The sequence below is a fragment of the Emydura macquarii genome, unplaced genomic scaffold (genome assembly GCF_026122565.2).
Source record: "Emydura macquarii macquarii isolate MOO-44397 ecotype Brisbane River unplaced genomic scaffold, CSIRO-AGI_Emac_v2 contig_1348, whole genome shotgun sequence".
Lineage (NCBI taxonomy): Eukaryota > Metazoa > Chordata > Testudines > Chelidae > Emydura > Emydura macquarii.
In genome coordinates, this window is record NW_027131485.1 from 3,172,681 (window position 1) to 3,192,269 (window position 19,589).

The 19,589-nt window shown below is 39.2% G+C and overlaps 1 protein-coding gene across 2 annotated transcripts in view; it reads right to left on the bottom strand.

Moving 5' to 3' along the window:
• Nucleotides 1-18,157, bottom strand: part of DNAAF5 (dynein axonemal assembly factor 5) — a 44,364-nt gene extending 26,207 nt beyond the window's left edge. The window contains exons 1-6 of one of the 2 annotated variants that reach the window (XM_067550913.1): nt 17,605-18,157; nt 16,865-17,049; nt 15,345-15,469; nt 14,755-14,870; nt 4,989-5,221; nt 1,412-1,624 (exon numbers count right to left, since the gene is read on the bottom strand). In XM_067550913.1, coding sequence (XP_067407014.1) covers nt 1,412-1,624; nt 4,989-5,221; nt 14,755-14,870; nt 15,345-15,469; nt 16,865-17,049; nt 17,605-18,157 — 1,425 coding nt within the window. The remainder of the gene's footprint in view (nt 1-1,411; nt 1,625-4,988; nt 5,222-14,754; nt 14,871-15,344; nt 15,470-16,864; nt 17,050-17,604) is intronic. The other variant, XM_067550914.1, reaches the window with a different exon arrangement.
• Nucleotides 18,158-19,589: the final 1,432 nt, after the last annotated feature.

Consider the following 19,589-nt stretch of genomic DNA (forward strand, 5'->3'; position numbering starts at 1 on the left):
GAACACCCAGAAGGTGGTGCTTCCAGTGGAGTAGACCCTAAGCATAATTAATTTCAGTATGATTGAGGCCAATTCTAAGCATTCTAAGCATCACTGAAACCCATTTCTTTAGAACAAGGATTTAAAGAGGGAAGAACTACAAGGGAGAATTACACAGATCCTGTGACACTAGAATAATCTTCTTAAAAGGAATTTTAAATCTGACAAGGGGCTCCAAAGAATCTTCTGGAGACAGGGTATTGGCCAACTGCATATCCATGAACATGCTGAACTATTTCAGGTGAACAGTTACATTTTCTTTGCGTGTGTTAATTATTCTGTATGTAACAGATGAAGAAGTACACCAAAGAAAAAAAATACATGCAATGTCTTAACGTTAATTAATTTTAGACATCACTTTCACTATATGGCACACAAAGGCACTTCAAAATAGTATAGTAAGAATGGCCTTCAGGCTCACCTCCCATGAAATCCATCTACTGCATGTTAGTTATGTGTGTATTTAGGAACAATTTTATGATTTTGGAAGTGTCTTCATCCTGCATTCTTAGGATGAAAAAAGCCAAACCTAGGAAGTGCATCTTAAAGCTCTGCAAAGACTTCCTAAAAGCACATTTAAGACACTCATCATTGCCTTTTAAAAATCAAATATTAATATCCAAAAAACCCCTAACATTAAAAGGAAGCACTTCTCTTTGTGAAATAACATGCCAATCAGTATTGCCCAAGAAAACGCTCTGCATCAATCATTTTTATTTAGCTGGACTGCAGGGCTGAGAAGGGTCAAAGCACATTCATTTGTTTGGATTCTGTACACAATGCACTTATTCAAAACAAGGGCCAAATCGTGCCTTTGGATGAATGCAAGGGGCTCCCACTGGAGTAAATGACAATGATGTTCATGGATTTAAAAGCAGAAAGTTAACCTGAAGTTCTGATATTTGGGAAAATATCAATATCGTATAACAATACTAACAAAGACCTAAATAACCCAGGATAGTTTGAACTGAACATAAGCAAGACTGTGTGCAAACTGACAATCACAAATAAGACTTGTGCGCAAAGATCACATTAACTTAAACAAAGCTGCTTTTAGCCAGTATTTCCATGGTAGAAGGGGACTTGTCACTTTATAAAATTTTACACACAATTTTGCAGACTGAAAAAAATAAAGTTATATTAAGGCGAGATGCAGTCTAACTCAGTGGTTCTCAAATTGCGATATGTGGGCCACAATCAGGTGGTTTTGCAGTATAGTATGAGAACAAGAATCCATTCTAAACGACATTTAAAAATAACAAAAGTGGTTTGCCAATCACTTTTGGCTTTTAGATGTGGTATGCTAGGACTTAAAGTCTGAGAACCAGTGATCTAAATCCTGGGCTGTTTTGGATTTTCCATTTATCCTTACCTCTTCAGATCGCTGACAGATCTCAGGTTGTGAGAGTGTGCTGGCAAGATAAGCCAAATGAGGCTTTAAAACTTGTCTTGGGCAACCTCGTATCACTGCAGCTAGAATCATGAGATAAGAAGGCATAGGTGTTTTCTCAAGGGCTGACATGAGTAACTTCAGAGATACCTTAGGGTTGACAAATGTTCCAATCAGCTCTGCTGCTTTCACACACTGTAAAAGAGAATAAATATAACTTCAGGGTTATTTTGGAAACACAAAGAGCATTCATCATATCCCGGCCCTTTCTCTTTTTATGATTTCAGCTGTTTTTTAAATACTTTAGCAATTGGCTTATAGGCCTTTCCACTCACTCAGTAATGACTGCATGCATGAAAAAATTTTGACATGTGTTCAGAAATCTCATAATAAGGCACGCAAGCACCCTTTCTCAGCATCAGACTTCCATGAGAAAGTTGTAAAGCACAGAAATGAAGTATGTAACTTTCAGTGTAATAGATCTCTAGCTTAGGGTGACCAGATGTCCTAGATTTACTGGTTCAAGCTTCCTCCCACCACCACTGTTCTGAGGCACACTCCCCACCCTCATTTATCTATCTATATATACATACCCTCAGAAAAGTAATCCATTTTTTGTTGCATTCACGCTCTTCTCAAAACTGTGTTTTAGAGAAGCACCTTTATATCCCTCTCTGGCATGCAGAGGAGTTGAGTGTATGTGGCAGCCTAGTGATAGCATGCATACTGCCATGCAGGAAGACCTGCTGCTTTCAATCTTTCATTCGTAGGGCTAGCAGAGCTGCCAAATACTATGCATCTCATATGACACTCATGCATTTTGCAGCCTTGTCATGCCTGCATGCAGTCCTGCTGGAATGTCACCTATCCACAGGAATTGCCATGAGATCAAAGTTCCATCTAGTTCTCTATCCTGTCTCTGATAGCGGCCAGATATTTCAGAGACACATGCAAGAAACCAAAAGGGGGACAATTATTGAATTACCCATGCATAAGGAAAGTTTCTTCCTAACCCCTATTAGTTCGTGGCAAGCTTAAGATTTGACACATGAGGATTTATACCTCTTCAAACATTTTTTTATTCTATCTGATTTAACTGGATACTTCACTTGTGTCGAATTGTTTTTGAACCCTACTAAGCTTTTGGTCTCAAAGATAAAGTCAGATAGGAACTCATTGCCATAAGTTGTTTCCTTTTATGAAGGCAAAGACCCAGCTCAGCCTCCTTCATACTGTGACAAAATATCCCTATGAAGTCCTGAACCCTGACCTCTTTCCCCATGGGCCCAGGGGAACCTAACAGATAATGAGCACAAATTTAAAAAAAACATGGAAAAAATGCAAAATTATTAATAAACAAACAATTTAAAAACACAAATCCCAATGCAGGGAAAGAATGAGAGTTCACTGCTGCTTGTTTTGGGGCAGAAAAAATGGACTGAGGGATAGTTGAGGGTTAGGGCTTTTATACACTTGATCCTAGAATATTAGAACAGAGGCACATGTGCACACTCCTGTTTTGAAAGGGGCTCTGACACCACATGGCAGGGGACAAGATATCACAATGGGGATCCCGTGGCAGCAATGTCATGAAGCAGAAGAAAAAAAAATGTCACAGGCACAAATTGCTGTATCTTATATTTTGTCAGAGGGTAGAATAAAATCAAATCCAGAACCTCCAGTAGTATAGGGTATGTCTACACTGCAATTAAACGCCCACAGCTGGCCCATGTCAGCTGACTCAGGCTTGCGGGGCTCGGACTACAGGGCTGTTCAACTGTGGTGTAGACGTTTGGGCTCAGGCTGGAGCCCAGGCTCTGGGACCCCATCCCCCATGCTTCAGCACGAGTCCAAACATCTACACTGCAATCAAACAATCTCATAGCCTGAGTCCCGCGAGCCTGTTTAACTGCAGTGTAGCCATACTTGTAGAATCCTCTAACCCAATGCTCAGGCACTGGTTCAGTGATGACTCAGAGGGCAGAGAATGCCCCTCATTGAATCATTGGTACTGCTTCCGACAGCATTCTGAGTTTTTCTTCCTCCAAGTGCTGATCAGGTGCACCACTGCTAAGCTTGTGAGAACCGATTCAATCTCTGCCTGACGTGGCATGGCCCATGATGAGATGTCTGGAGTAGAATCAAGGAGAAGGGTGTGGAGAGATCTAAAATCTGAGATAAGAGTGCAGACTGTTGAGAAGAGGGGCAATTCAGAGGGTGTAGAGAGAAGTAAGGATCAGAAATGCGATCTAGACTCCATATGGCTTAAATAATAATACTAACCCATATAGAAGCTTGATTTGGAAAACCAACTTTGTTGACATTGCCTGGACTATCTGCAGCCAGTGTATGGGAAATACATTCTACCAATTTTTCTAAGTAACAAAAATTGGAAATTTGCAATGGAATTTTTTGTTACAACTTATTTTTCATGTGTTTCAGTGACAGTAATAAGAAATAAACATGAATGAGATTTATTTCTTAAAATTATAAAAAATATCTATCCTGTACATCCTTTGATAAATTTGGTTAAATTAGTTTGTAAATAGAGCAGCGACTGATAATCGATCAGTATTTTGTCTGTTGATAAAAATCAATCAGAACTGTGTTTTTAAAGGCACTGGCTTATATCAGAAAAAGTGTTCTACTTCTTGTCTAACAACAGTAGGAAGGAAGCATTTATTTGTATAACTGATGTATCTGAACACTGATTATGGTTATCGTATGAAACAAACATACCTTAATGTTATGGTTAGATTATGCACTCAGAGAGAGATAAGTGAAATTAACTAGAAAGGGCATGAACTGGACATATTTTTAAAATGGATTTTGTTGCCCAAGGCATTTACACTTAAATCTGCTGCTTATGATTTTTAAGAGGTTATTAATGCTTCACTTGGCATAAGAGGTGAAATCTATTTAAATAATCTCAGTTTTGGTCTTCCCACCAATCCTACAAAAATAAATTTATTTTAACAAATACACATAAAATCTACAATCTTTAAAAATATTTAAAACCACTGGGGGTCTTGATCGTGCAGCCTGTACTCTGGCAAAACTCCCTCTGAGTTCAATAGCAGAATCGTTATTTATAATATTAATAATATTTCTTTGAAACATTTTGTAAAAGAGAAGTCAGATTCAAAACACTATTAACTAGTGGCAATTGTAAAATTAGTTTATATTCTTTGGGAAGAATGAGATGGCAGCTTATGATTTTAGGAGCCTTACATCAAACGAGAGGGAAGAGAAACTGTGGGCCCAATTCACTCATGTCATTAGTTGTTTATGTGCTGAATGCTCCTTTGAGCCCAATATAGGGTGGGGACTTGCCCCAACAAGTTAAGTAAAATTATATTTAAAATTTATTTCAGTTCATTAAAAATAGTTCAATTCTAGCCATATGGACCCAACCCTGAGAGAGAGCGAGCACTTCCCTCTGCTCCCCTGGACTTCAGTGGGAACTGAAGTAAGTAGCCCCATTCAGGGCAGACTCAAGACTATTGAAGATTGGGTCTTTGTTTAGGGTATTGTAGATATCTAATAAAGACAAACTTACATTTCTAACCACATTATTCTCTTCATCTAAGCATACTCGGTACAAGGTTCTAAGCAGTAGCTCCATGTGCTGTGTAATGTGATCCTCCGCATGTAGCAACAATATAAACAGAAGCTGAGATGCTTTTATTCTTGTGCCTTCAACCCAATCAGTTACATCATGACAGAGACCTGGAAGAATTTTGGAGAGGTTTCTCGTAACAAGCTCCCGGCATCCTAATTCTGGTCGAACCACTAGGGGAAAAAAAATAGAAATAAAGTTCAGGAAAAGCATTACAAATACTTTACGGAAAATTTTAGAAAAGGTTAATGGTTTTGATTCATGACAAAAATAATGTCTGCTTTGCTCCTATGTGAAGTACAAGATTCAAAACATTGCATGTAGTTTTATCTGTGTGAATGCTATTGACTTTAATAGCGCTGCACAATTAAAAACTCCATGTAGCATTTTGAAAATGTATTTATTTAATAAGTAATAATAATAATAACAACAACAATCAAGTCTCATATAGCACTTTTCATTAGTAGATCTCAAAGCGCTCATATGATTGGAAAGTTAGTATTTACATTATATGCTTTATTTCTTTTTAAATTTATGAAGGGGAAGGGAAAGAAAATAAGAAGCTCACCAACCAACACGGCAAATGCATCTTAGCCAATCTCAAAGCATATGACACAAAAGCAAATAAAACAAAAAAGATAATCTCCTTTTTATTATTATAATGCCAGAGACAGAGGGATCTGATTTTCAGAATCAAATTGAAGCAAACAAACAAAAAGAAAAAGAAAAGCTGGATTTTTTCCTAAACAAGTTTGGTGTTATATGTGGCTCAAACACAATCTGAGACAGCAAATAGCAGTCAAAAGACTTCGAAATAGCAGGAGAAACATTAACTGCAACCAAGCAGCTAGTATCCTTCACGTCCTCTAAAGGAAAGGATTTCAATTGTATCTAGCAGATTTTATAAACAAAACAAACATGTTACTAGCCAAGAACAACAGCTTGAGGTGTTGGATGTGAAAACCAAAAACTCAGAAAATGGTACTGGAACATGACATTTGCATTAAAATACTTTAAAAAAAAAATCAAAGCATTATAGAACTATTATGGAACATCTTGAAAACCAAGTAAGGAAAAATTTCCAGCTCCTAGTGATCCCTACAGGAGAACTAGCAGTTACAAGGAACATTTGCACAGAGCTTTCTCAACACTAAGGCCTTGTTTACACACAACAGATGTACCTCTTTAACTATACTGGTGTAGTTAAAGCAATACAATCTCCCTGCCCCCAATCCCTCAATGTGGTCATCACAGGTCTAATGGCATAAGACTGCTTAGACTTATACAGCTTATTGCCATACAGAAAGGGGAATAAACTCCCTAGTATAAGGCACTTTTATACTGGTATAACTGTCCCCACAGTAGGGCTTATACCAGTATAACTATTTCAGGAAGAAAAAAAAAATCACACCCCTTCCCGAAATAGCTATATACATACAAAAACTGTAGAGCAGGCCTAAGAGATAAAACTGATCCTATTTTTGTCGCACTTTCCCTTCAGTGAATCTTGGAGGGAAAAGCAGCCTGGCCTGGTGTGTTCATTGACTCTTTATCTGACTTACAAGATAAGGAAAAAAAAAAAACCTAAATGAAACTAAAAACAAGTTTATACAAGAGCTGCAAAGGAAAAGAAATTTGAGTTTGATCCCTTTTAATTATTATTCTTAGTTTATATATTTTGTGTTTGATTTTTAAGGTTTTTTGTGGGGTTTTTTTACATTAGAAATGCAAGTCTTCTTTAACTTAGATAATGTAAAGACCACTGGAGAACAGACAAGCAGCATATCATAGGAACTGAATAGTGTAAAATGTCAGCTTTAATTTTACCTGATATGAGATCACAAACAATGACAGTAGGTGTGAACCAAATGCTATAAAAAGGCAATTTTGAGAGAAAAGCATAAAAGTTTGCTTATTGTTTCCAGACAAACTATATATGCTGCAGAATAATTAAACCTTCCTCTTTTTGGAATACCAAATCTGCCCTTTGTCTTTTAAATAAAATGCAAAAAGTGAGTGTTGCACTTAGTAAGTATTTGAAATGGGAGTCTGACATATGAATATGGAGAAAAACAATGGAAAGAAAGAAAACATTGGAGAATTGCTGGCTTTTGAAAACTTGTTAATATGTAACAAAATAAAAGTACTGAGCTCAAATCCCTTTGCAGAGGAAGGTGAATAAATCATTATCCCCATTTTACAGATACAGAAACTGAGGCACAGAGAAATTATTTGCTCAATATCACGCAACAAGTCCATGGAGGAGCTGGGAATATAAGAGGTCGCCATGTTGCCAGGCCAGTGCTTTACATGCAGGACTATGTTGATATATCCATGTTTGGAAACATTTTCCATGACATTTGCACAATTGTAAGAGAAATGACATTATTTATTCCATGCATATTTACAGACAGGATAGGGAAAGTTGTATAACATCAACGAAAAAAACTTACAAGAGCAGTGTTTATGATGTTTATATACAGGTTTCAAAAAGAAAAATTATTCATTTCAGGGTCTCACGACAGAGCACAAATTAGCCACTGTGCCTCCTTGTGTGCCTTGATATAGTAATCACGTCTGTAAAGTAAAGTAAATTCCCTAAAAGAAATTCTTCAATTGTTTCAGGACATTTCCCGTCATCTGCTTATGTGGCTACAAATTTAAAAAAAAAAAAAAACCTCATCTAAAATAAACAGCATTGAGTAAAAAAAGGTTGAAATCTGACACAAAGTAAACATCATTCATAGTAAAAAAGGTTTATTAAAAATGCCTAAGAAGTTCCTATTTAAAGTAAAATTCATTAAAACACAAAGTCACCATTTGATTATTGCTTCTTTTGTGTATGGAAGAGAGCACTTGGGATTATAAAAATTGACAATGAATAGCAAAGGTCAGATGAAGGAATTGACTTGAGAAAACAAATATGGAGTGGCATTCTATTTGACCTGGGGCAGAAATTTTTGTAAAAAGGATTCTGACCATTCCTTTTCAATAGTTCCTTCATTTCAGATGTTCAAATGCAGACATTTTATCCCTGTACCTACCTGCTGTTAAAGACTTTTCCCCCTTTACTATAAACTGTTTGCATCTGTATCCTAAGGCAATGGTCACTCAATGGAAAGCCATTCAATCGTTAAGATGGCATTGAATATTAGGGCAACCTTCATTCACTCCCCCCTCTCCCCCCCCCCGCAGTGTCTGTTGCCTTGAGATCAAAGCACAAAGCTGAGGTGTCAGGTTCATTAGCTTGCTAGTACAAAAGGATGGTTAAGGAAAGTGCATTATAGCCCATAATGGAAAAGAAGGAATTCCTAGATGTTGAAATTTAGATTTACAATGAATCACTCATTATCATGGAATTGTTTTTAAAATATGTTTTGAAGAGGAGGCAAATAGAGGCAAGTGTTAAAACATATAATCACAAAGAATAAAAAGGAACGTAAAATACTAGAAACTGAAACAAAGCACATGGTAGACATACACAGATAAATAAAAAAATTGTAACAAAACAACACAAATTCCTAATAGGGATCAAAGGATATCAGACCTTCTGATGTCAAGAAATATGTAAGACTCAGGGGAAAATCATCCTTTTCTCTTTTATCATGCTTAGCTAGAGAGACAGGATCGGATGCAATGGCAGGAAGCTATCTTAAAGTAATTAACTTCTTAGGACTGAAGTACAAAATTACCAGGTAATTTCCTCAGAACGCTCTGCAATTATCTATTAATCTTTTCACTGAAGACTTAAATGCAGAACTTTAGCAAACAAGGTGTATAAAAAAAACCAATGAAACTGGGCAGAGTTGGTGTGTTGCCCAACATCACGAAGCATATTTATTTTGATAAGAACATTGTCTCATACAGCTCAGTAGCAAAGATTGGCTCATGAAGTAGCTCACTTTCCTATTAGTGGTAAGTTCCATTTAAATAATTCCACTAGAAACATGTTTAAAAATTATGCAATTTATATTAACAAAAATGTTTTAATTAATATGTTGCACCAAGGTTCCCTCCTGTGGTATATTTTCTCTTCCATGGTAGGAGCATCAGAACTGATCAGCTTTGCTGCTCCCACATAAATTGCATTCATGAGATACTTACTATACTATTAGACATATCCCTGATGACATGCATTCATTTATAGGAGATGTCTGCCTTTGTACCTCTTTTGAAAATGGTCTAAGTAAATATAAACACTGAAGAGGACTCCAAAGAAAGTCCTGGAAATGGGGCCCGTGGTGTAGATGGTGCCAGTATTGAACAGTGAACTGCTCTTAGTACCTATTTTTGAAGGTACATCTTCATTGATCTTGGTATTTTAAAGATGTATGGCCACCCATTCTAGAATATAAGGCATGGGTGAAGATGCTGCAATGGGTGTAGGAGGAGGTTATTTCCTAAAACAGTAATTGGGGATGACTATTTGTAGCAAAGTCCGATCTGGTCAAGAGTTTGGTGCAGATTCTGTGAGGTCTCCAATGGCTGAAGAATAGCAACTTCTTATTCTCCTAGAATAGCAATTTCTTATTCTCAGGGAATTCCTAGATTTCTCAAGTGAAAGCTATCGACATATCAGAGGAACTGAGTAAAGGGATCCACTACAGAGATATCTTGCTGAGCCTAACTATAGGATAAGAAACTGTACTATCCTTTTTATGCTTTTGAAGGAAAATTTAATAGCCCCACTTTCACTTATTTTAAGTGTTCAGGAAAAAGGATTTGGGAATCTAGTGCTCAAGAGAAGGCAGAGGAGAAAAAAGAAAACAGAAGCTAATGAATGCTATTCATTTTAGCTCTGGAAGACATTTCTGACTATACATTTTCTGAGATAGTATGTAAATAATTCCGAAAACTCCAAGCCCATACAACTTCAACTAAATGCCTTGTAAAAGAGAGCAAGTAAGAGGAGTATTAGTCAGACTCATCAGGTTTTTGGAAACAGTAGTCAGGATGTGCTGTATGGCTATGGTTTTGTTTCTGATTCTTGAACATTGGTTGGTAACCAAGCATTCAATAGGGTGCTGAGCATGATGTGCTGTAATGCAATGTAAGCCATGGCCCCTGCATGGAGACTCAAAAACAAAATTAATGGAGTAAGCAGTTGCTTTTATTACCAATAGAGGTACCCTTTCAGAGGTATAATCCCCTTTCATGCTTGTGGCAGCTCCTTCATTCAGAATTGTGAGGAAATTGTAGACTGCTTATGTGACTTGAGACAGGTCACTTAATTTCCGTGTCTCAGTCCCCCTTTTGTCAACTAGGGATAACACATCTTTTCACCTACCTTTTGTATATCTTGTCTATTTATATTGTAACCTCACTATGTATTTGTAAAGATTCTAACACAATAGGGCTTGTCTCAACTGGGGCCTATGGCACTACCACGTCAAATAGGGCCTCAGGCACTACCAAAACACCATAACTAATTACAACAATAAGAATAAAGTATTTCCTTTCCATGACAATCCTCCTTTTCTAAGGTAAGTTAAAATGTTTTGGAATCAAGTGGGAGAAGTCATTCTAGTTTTTGTTGTTCTGTTTTTATTACTGATGATGCAGCAGACTCCCCCTTCTTTCTTCCCTATCCTACCCCAATTTTAATATAGGTAACAAACCGCTTCATTATTTCATAACTACTTAGATTGCTTTAGAGTACTCTTTTACATTCAGAAAATGAGCCACAAAATTCATGAAGAGGGAAAAAATTTTCATCAACCTTAGTTACACATGTTTTTAAAAACCCACCATTGTCTTTACAAAGGAAAAATATGAAAGATGGGCAATTTTATAAAAATTCATGAAACTGACCATCTATTAATATGAACTCATGACAAATATTTCTCCTATCACTAGTGGAAGTAAAAATATTCTTTACCATTTACATGCCCCAAAGCTAATATAATGACTTACATCACAGGAAGAAAAAATAAAAAGAATAACAGATCAACTTGACTGCTTTGAAGGCTAAACAGTTCTATCAACTCAGTTACCATTATGAAGTGCTTCCCCTTTCACTCAAGCATTACCAAATAAAACAATTTTAACAAAAATATAATTTAAAAGGAGAAAGGACTCCGGAACCCAGTCATGGAAAGGATTTTGCTGCTGGGGATTCTGTGACGTGATTGGCAGGTAGAGACAAGTCAAGCATGATCTTATTCTTTCACACCGTAAAAGCTTTTTGTTCTGTTAAATCTGAGTGTAGAAATCAATAAATTACCCATTTTAATCCTCTCTCTCACCAACAATCACGTGCATAGTTTTAAACATTAACTTTACAAACCTAAGACAGGAAACAAGCTTCATGCCACGTGCAAATTTTAAAGCTACCTATAAAAGATATGGTGCAAAGAAGTGTTTAGTTTGTGCTGTACACCTAGTTTTCCTTAGAAACTAGAGAAGTACAGTAGTTTCCCTTAACTGCTTCCATTTTCTCCACCCCTGCTGGCTGACTTTACATATACTTAGAAGTTTTACATAATTTTGAATCAAATTTTCTTCCAATAATTTTTTTTTTTGGGTGATTCACGCTATCCCATGAATACGGTGTCTCAGCCTCACTGTTCAGGAAGGACTTAATGTCTCAGTGTCTCTCACTGTCCCCCCTGTTCTCATCTGTACTTCCGCTCCCCACATGGTTTCTGCCTTAAAAAGAGTTTGGCATAAGAATGGCCATAGTGGGTCAGACCAATGGTCCATCAAGCCCAGTATCCCGTCTTCTGACAGTGACCATTACCACATGCTTTAGGGGAAAATGAACAGAACAGGACAATTATCAAGTGATCCATCCCGTGTCATCCAATCCCACCTTGTTGCTGAGTGGAGGGAATTATGCAATATCATTTCATTCCTTTTTCAATGCGGAACTTTTTATTCACTCTCCTCTTCAAGTTGTTTTGGCATTATTATAGAAAGCAGATTTAAATATTATACAAACTACCACCTGAATCAGTGACTGTAAATGGTAATGAGCCCCATCCCAATCACTTCATTATTTTGGGCTAGATTGTGAAAGCTTCTCTCACAGTGTATAAAATATTTTATGTGAAGTCTGTTTTCAGAATAAAGTACTACCAAATGTGAGTAAAAGTATCACAGTTTAGCCCTATATGACTATATCCCTCATCATCTACTTTTATTTGTGGTAACAACACAACAGGCTTTGACTCAGGTGAAAAAATATGACCCCTGAGGTTACAGGAAAACCTGAAATGATACCACCCAATAAATCTGAATTTTGACACAGAGCTGCAATTCAGTGGATGTACATCTAGTGATATGGCTGCTGGCACTGAGAAGGAGCAGCACTACTTCTAAAGTCATTGAACTGTAACCAGCAGATGGGCTTTTTATTTAAAAAAAAAAAAAAAAAAAAAGATAATGGCTCCTATCGTATAAGAAAATATTAACGGGTGTTAAAACTGGGTCTAGGATAACACTATTTTAGGAGAAGATGGAAATGTCTATATTAATTTATGAACTGATTCTAGCCATTAGCCAAAGCTGTTGTGCATTCTGGCCACTAGATGTACCAACAATAATTTTGGCCTTTAGTCCTAAATTTTTCTGAAGTGTTGATATTCCCCAACCATACTTTGAAAGCATGTAAATCTCCTCACTAGTGAGAACACAATCTGGGTTTTGTTTATTTTAAGGTTAACTGCACAGTTTACTTCTATAGTCTCATTTTCAGATACTGCTTTTTTGAGGTTTTTTTGGGGAGTGTGGGCATGTTCTGCTAATGACTGCAGGGACCAGAGTATATGTAGCAACGTATAATAATTCTAAAATATTCTCAATTATTAACAGATTCCTTCTCCTCCAAAATCCAGCTCAGGGAAGATGAGGGATCCAAAATTCTGGAGGTTGATGAAAGGGAAAAAATCGGGGGCAGAGGAGAGGGTAAAGAGATCCCTTGGGCTGATTAAGGCAGTGATTATGGTAACCAATTAGAACAGAGGGGCAAGTTTGAACAGATGAATAGCAATAGAAAGGGTGAGAGAGCAGGAGACAGAAATTCAGAGGAGGAATAGGAATTCCCAAATCTGGATTCAGTGCCTCTCTGAACCCTCTTCTACAGAAAGCCAGGAAGTACCTTTTATTTAGTGAACAAGATCCAACTTGCATTTTCATACATGAAATAACATCTAGTGACCAGTTAGCATGGACACTCTTGTCTGGAGGATCATGCAAGTGTTAGAATACTGACAATACTCAAATACACCAGGCTTGGTCTTGGTTGCATATCCGTTCCTCTTCTTGTACTAATTTTAGTTATTTACCTTGGGGGAGATTGCTATGTGATGAATGACAAACCCCATTCCATATACAAGCTACTGTTCAGCAGTGGCTGAGGCACTTGCCAATTACTTCATGTTGACCTCCTATCTGGCTCAAACCATAAAATTCAAACCAAGGAAGTATATTCAATAAAACAGATTTACTTCCTTACACAGAGATTTGGCATCCAGGAGTCATTTTAGTAACACAGCCTAGGGCAGTGGTAGAAAGACTGCATCAGTGCTGGAAATACAATAGCCCATAGTGGTCTTTGTTTTCATAGCTCCTATATGGCTGTATTCGCACCAAGAGTTAGAGATGTGATTCCCCAGCTTATGTATACTTACTCACACTATCTTGGTGAGCTAGCATGAGTATAAATAGCAGTGTAATTGCAGTAGCATAGATAGCGGCAGCAGAGGCAAGGCTGAGCTGTGCTGAGTATAAACCCATCTGAAACCAGTGGGTACGTACTTGGCACAGTTCAGCCATGCCTCCGCTGCTGCTATCTGTGCTATTGCAACAACACTGCTATTTATGTTCACGTCAGCTCTCACAGAGCTAGCAGGAGCATGCGTGCATGAGCAGAGGAATCACACCCCTAGCAAATAGACATAGCCTATAATTTAATGGTTTAGTTTTTATTAGATGCGATAGCTCTTGGTAGATCGATATATTTTAATTTTAAGAAATCTGAATAGAATGTTGCAAAGACATACATTACAATCACACACTTGACACGCTGACAAAAATGAGAACTGTATCAATACAGAACAAAGAAGAACATGTTGCAGTTTCTTTATTAAAGTCTGCATAACCTATGAACGCTAATCAAATACAAACAAAGTCATGTGGTTTGGTTTGACTTGTATTTTAATTCAGGCTGATATGTTTCTCCATGGCAAAAATGCCCTAGATTTTTCTTAATGGTAGAAAAGGAAAAATAACTTCTGTACGTTTCACAAGTTTTCTATCTGTGCATTTGCACCAATTACATACAATCTTTATAGCTGCAAGTAAAACTTAGGTAAAGTTTGTGGTTAAGTTCACTAAAATAGGATTTTCTAATGCACTCAGTGTAAGCCAAACTTTGCTTCCATTGAAGCCAATGGGAGTTTCACCACTGGAATAAATGCTCTCACTGAAACCAATGCTGAATGGCTTCTGAAAATCCTACCCTTAAGCAAATACATAAATAGAGCTTAATTCTGAATGCCTTCAGCTCCCATTTAACTTAATGGGAGCTGAGGGCACTCAGCACCTCACAAGATCAGTCCCCATAGACAATTATGACTGTCTTCAACTACTTATTTTTCACATCCTCTTCTTCCCTTTTCTTACTCTTTTATGCATACATGGCTACTGAAGAGGAGCTTTTTGAGCCAGTTATTTTGCTTCCTGAATGATTTTCTATAATACTCACCTCCTTCAGGATAATGAGATGGTGTTGAATAAAAGTCAAGCTTATCCTTAAGGTCTTCTTCATTCTCTTTTTCCCACTGCAAGCCTATCTTCTTCCAATAACTCACAGCCAGTTGCCTACAGTATAAAACCAAAGTGTTTTAACCATCATCTTTACATACATACAGAATAAAAGCATTTTTAAATGAGACTGCTAGAAAACAAGAAGCTGCTCTACACCCATCTGGAAGACTTCTTTGAATACACTGGGACAAACATTGACTTATACAACTTTAATGGCTAGAAACTTTTTTTTTTTTTTTTAAATGAAGCTTAAGTTCTACAGAAATAAACAGTCTAGATCTCAACTAGCTGGCAGGAAAACAAACCCTTTTGTTTTGAGAAGAATGCAACCTCCTCTACCCTTCTTATAATCACACTTATTTGAATGCAACATTTATAAAAAAATTACTGAAGAGTTGCATGTAGAGAGAAACAAATCAGCTACCTAAAAGAGCAGGACATTTTCCTGAACTCCTATTAGTTACCTGGAAGAATAGAAATACTTTAATACAAGTTATCTATAAAAACTGCATCCTTTGTTTTGCTTACTTGTTCTCAGGCATTTCGTCAGTAAAGCTGCTAAGTAACAAAGGAATCAACTTGTGAAAGTAAGAATATCTATCCCGCAGGTGCAACAGCCATTCTCCAACAACACTTGTAACAGCTTGCCGAACCTAGGAAGGTGAGAGAAACAACACACTGCAAATTTTGCTACAGTTTCATAACATGTAGGGAAGAACTTTGAAAACAAAAACATTAGAATAAACTTTAGCAGAGTATCTAGAAGAGCGATTTATCAAATTTATTTACAAAAACAAAAATAATGAACTTTCATACAAGACAAGTAAGCTTTAAAAAACAAAACAAAAAAACCCAAAAAGGCAAACTAGACATTTCCTGTCTACATGTCCTGACCATCATTATCTTAGCTCATCATTCCCTAACGTACTGCCCCAATATACTGTATTTCCATTTAAATGGTGGATAACGTCATACTCATTCTAAGTCTCAGTAGTTCTTTTAGAGACAGTACATTATGAAATGAGGTAAAAATATGGCAGCCTCTATTAATGAAGAGTCTTATTTTTAAAAACATTTTTATTGATACAGCACATTTTAAGCAAGGCTTTCAAAGCCTAACAACACATATGATGTAGATATGGTAAAACCTAGATTTTATTAAACCCATCTAACCTAAAATGCTTCTGTTCCCCGATCCTGAGATAACATTATTCATAGGCAGCCAGTCCTGCTATCTGGCCCAATCCAGCAAATACTTAATGGTGTGCTCAACTTTATGTATGTGAATAATTCCACTAAAAGTCAATGGAACCAATCATAGGTATAAACATATACGTAAGTGGTTTGCTGGATAAGGACCAAGCTCTCAGTTCCTTGCTGGATCAAGCCTTAAGACTTCAGGAAGAACACAAATGCTATCTACCCAACTCTGTCAACTAATACTTTAGATCTTCTAGTACACTTGGTCTTCAAATTTCCTATTCCCTCCCTACTAAATACTATTGTCCTCAAGGATTACTGCAAATCCCTTTGATTTTAGAGATTTTTGTCAGCCCGTGAAGAGACTTTCATAAAACAAAACAGAGAGTGCTCTTCAATTATACACCTATTACTGAGGGACAAAGAGATAAAGGACCAGATTTTTAGAAGTATTTAGGCACCTAACTCCCATAAAAACCTGGCTCTACATGACTTCTCCAAAGTTATGTAGCAAGTAGTAGTAGTACAGACTGAAACAGAATTCAGAACTTCTGATACTCACTAGACCACACATCTTCCCACAAAAAATAGAGTACAGCTTTATTCAAAGGTACATGCCATCCTCCCTCACTTTTGAGGATCTCTCCTTGGTTGCCAATTTATATTTGGCCAGCTTTGTACATTGATATATAAAAACTTTAATTCAGCAAAAGCTGATAATCTTAATGAAGCTAGGAACACAATTTAGCTGGTGTTGAGAAGTGAACAGATTTTTATTACATCATTTTTATCCCTAGAAATGTTAATGAAGTTGGGGGCAAAATCTAGACAAAAAAAAGTAGAGTTACCTGAGGAATATCATCAAAAAGTCGCTGGGCCAGATGAGAGAGAACATCATCTACAGACTTTCCGTTGCCAAACTGTATCACCGTTCCTGTGGCCTGAATCACAGCAACACGGACTCTGAAGTGCTGGTGTGAAATTGTTTGCATTAAAGGTTTTATCAAAAATTCCGACTGCATATGAAAGCATTCTGTTAGGGGAGAAAGAGAGAAAGCTCAGCTGTGCATACAACAAACCATGTGCAAACATCACCTTGCATTTATGTAGCACCTTCTGCACAGGGACCTGATTTATATTGCTATGTTTATGTATATACATAGCACATAATCTTATTTAGCATAGTGTGTTACACTGGGATAGCAGCACATTTGCATCTCTGCCCCATCATCCCACTCTCCTCCTGTTCCAGGATCTTCCCTGTAGTTCTGTGTCTGGTCCCATTCCTTCTACCCTGCCCCCATCCCCAGTTAGGATAACCAGAGCAGCACTGCCCATAGACCTGCAACTCCTCCAGCCAGGTGCCCAGCGCCCTGAGTTCTACCGCCACGCTCTATCCCCAATTCACCCGCTTCGCCGTCAGGGCCACTAACAATTCTCCTGCAGCTCCCTCATCCTCCGTGGGTTGTCCCACATCTCCCTCCTCCCCGGCCACTAACCCCTCGCCAAATCCGAGGGCAGGACCCCGTGTGGCTGCAGCTCGTCGCAGACCACTCCAGGCCCCCTGGCTCCCTTCCCCGGGCCCCACCTGGCATGGCCCTGGCGCTGGCGGCCGCACACCTGCAACTTTCACGTTTGACCTCGGGGTAGGGGTCGAGGATGCTGGCCTGCAGGATGCGGATGAGCTCGGGCAGGTAGGGGCCCATGGCGGCCCCGCAGAGCTCCAGCAGGAGGCCCACAAGCTGGATAAGAGCCAGGCGCAGCTCCTCGCAGGGCTCGTGTGATTGCCCCGGCAGCGGGCCGAGGCGCTGGGCCAGGGCCGGCACCAGGCAGGGCAGGGCCTCGGCGGGCCGGGCGCCGTGGCTCAGGCCGTGGCAGGTGAGCTGGACGGCCAGCTCCCGGCAGCGCTCGGCCGGATCCCCCGCCAGGCACCGCACCAGCGGCCGCAGCAGCTGCTTGGCGAAGACCTCCTGCAGCACCGGGGCCGAGAGCGGCCGCTCCTGCACCTCGGCGCGGATCGTCCGCAGCGCCCGCAGCCGCGCATCCCGCTCGGGCTCCTGCAGGCCGCTCAGGTGCCGGCCCAGCGCCTGGGCCACCTCCGCGGCCCCGCGTTGATCCCCCAGAGCCCCGTCCTCCACCATGCTGGATGGTCGCTAGCGAGCGGCCCGTTACCGTTACTAAGGACTCCGCTCTTCTAGCGGCCGCTTTTTTACGACCGTAAACAAACACTTTACGGTAATTGCAACATGCAAGAAACTTTATTGGCAGGCGTTCTGCCGGACACGGACACTGACCCGGGAGGGGAGGGATGGGCACTGGGGCTGGGAATCGCTCAGCAAACCGCTCCAGTCCCCTTGAAGAGAGTGATACAGGGCAGGGGCTATGGAGGTGACATGGGTCAGTGGTTAACGTGCAGCGTAGGGAGCCAGCACTGCTGGGTTTAATTCCCAGCTCTGACCCACAGTCCCCCTGGGGCAAATCATTCTACAGCTTCCCTGCCTCAGTTTCCCCATGTGTTAGCTGGCGCTAACAGTGTTTGCAATGCAGTTGGTGATCCTGGCAGGGTGCATCATAAAGGCTGCCCTTTAGCTGGTGCCTACTATTGTGTCTCCTGTGTGAAGGGCTTGCTGTGTGTTGGCATTCACCACTAATCATCCAAAGAGTGAAACACTGTGATTGCATAGCCTAAGTAAATGTTGTAGGTTACAGTCTCTTAAAAGTAAACTGCTGTAGGAATAAAACAACCGGAAGTTCTATTTTTTGTTTTCATATAATCTGTCTTTGGATCAAAGTGCAGAATATCATTAAACCAGTGTATTGATATTAATCCCCAAAATAACTGCATCACTCTCTACTTGCTGGTTCTTGGGCAATCCCATCCCCTGAAAGGGGATTGCTACTGAAATGTGGATTTGCAGGATTAAGCCAGATCTGGAAACTTCATTCTACACTGCCTGGTATGATGCCATCGTCATGGTCACTGTGGCTTGTACAACAATTCTCAGACTATATACATTTGAAAATCAGGTCATATACATAATCAAAGATGCTGAGTTACCCAAATTTGGGCATTTTGGCCTAAGTGTGATGTTATATTTTTTTTAAAAAGAAGAAGATAACAGTGAAAATCTTATCTCCCTCCATATGATCAAAGAGGGCTAGACAGCTCTCACTATTGAAGCATGGAACACTGGGCGAAGTCTTATATTGGCTCAATAAGGTGCTATCCAAACTTTGCCCAGTCAAGAGACTGCGTTGGCAACTTGCTAGGAATGTGTGGGGGTCATGTCATTTGTATGACATCAGACAGACTGAGATATATTCACACTGCTCCATCCTCCATGCAAACTCCCAATAAACCCCTCTGGTCCCTGTGCATGTATCTCATGTGCCCAATTTATATCCACTTTGTGGTGGCATTACAGTAAAACTACAATTGGGCCACAGTCCTGCAGTTTGTTGCTCACCAGCAGATCCACCGTACCTGTGTGGAGCCTCATTGACTACAATAGGACTCTGCACAGGTGCAGGAGTCCACCCATGCACAACAGCTTGTGGGGCAAAGACTATAAT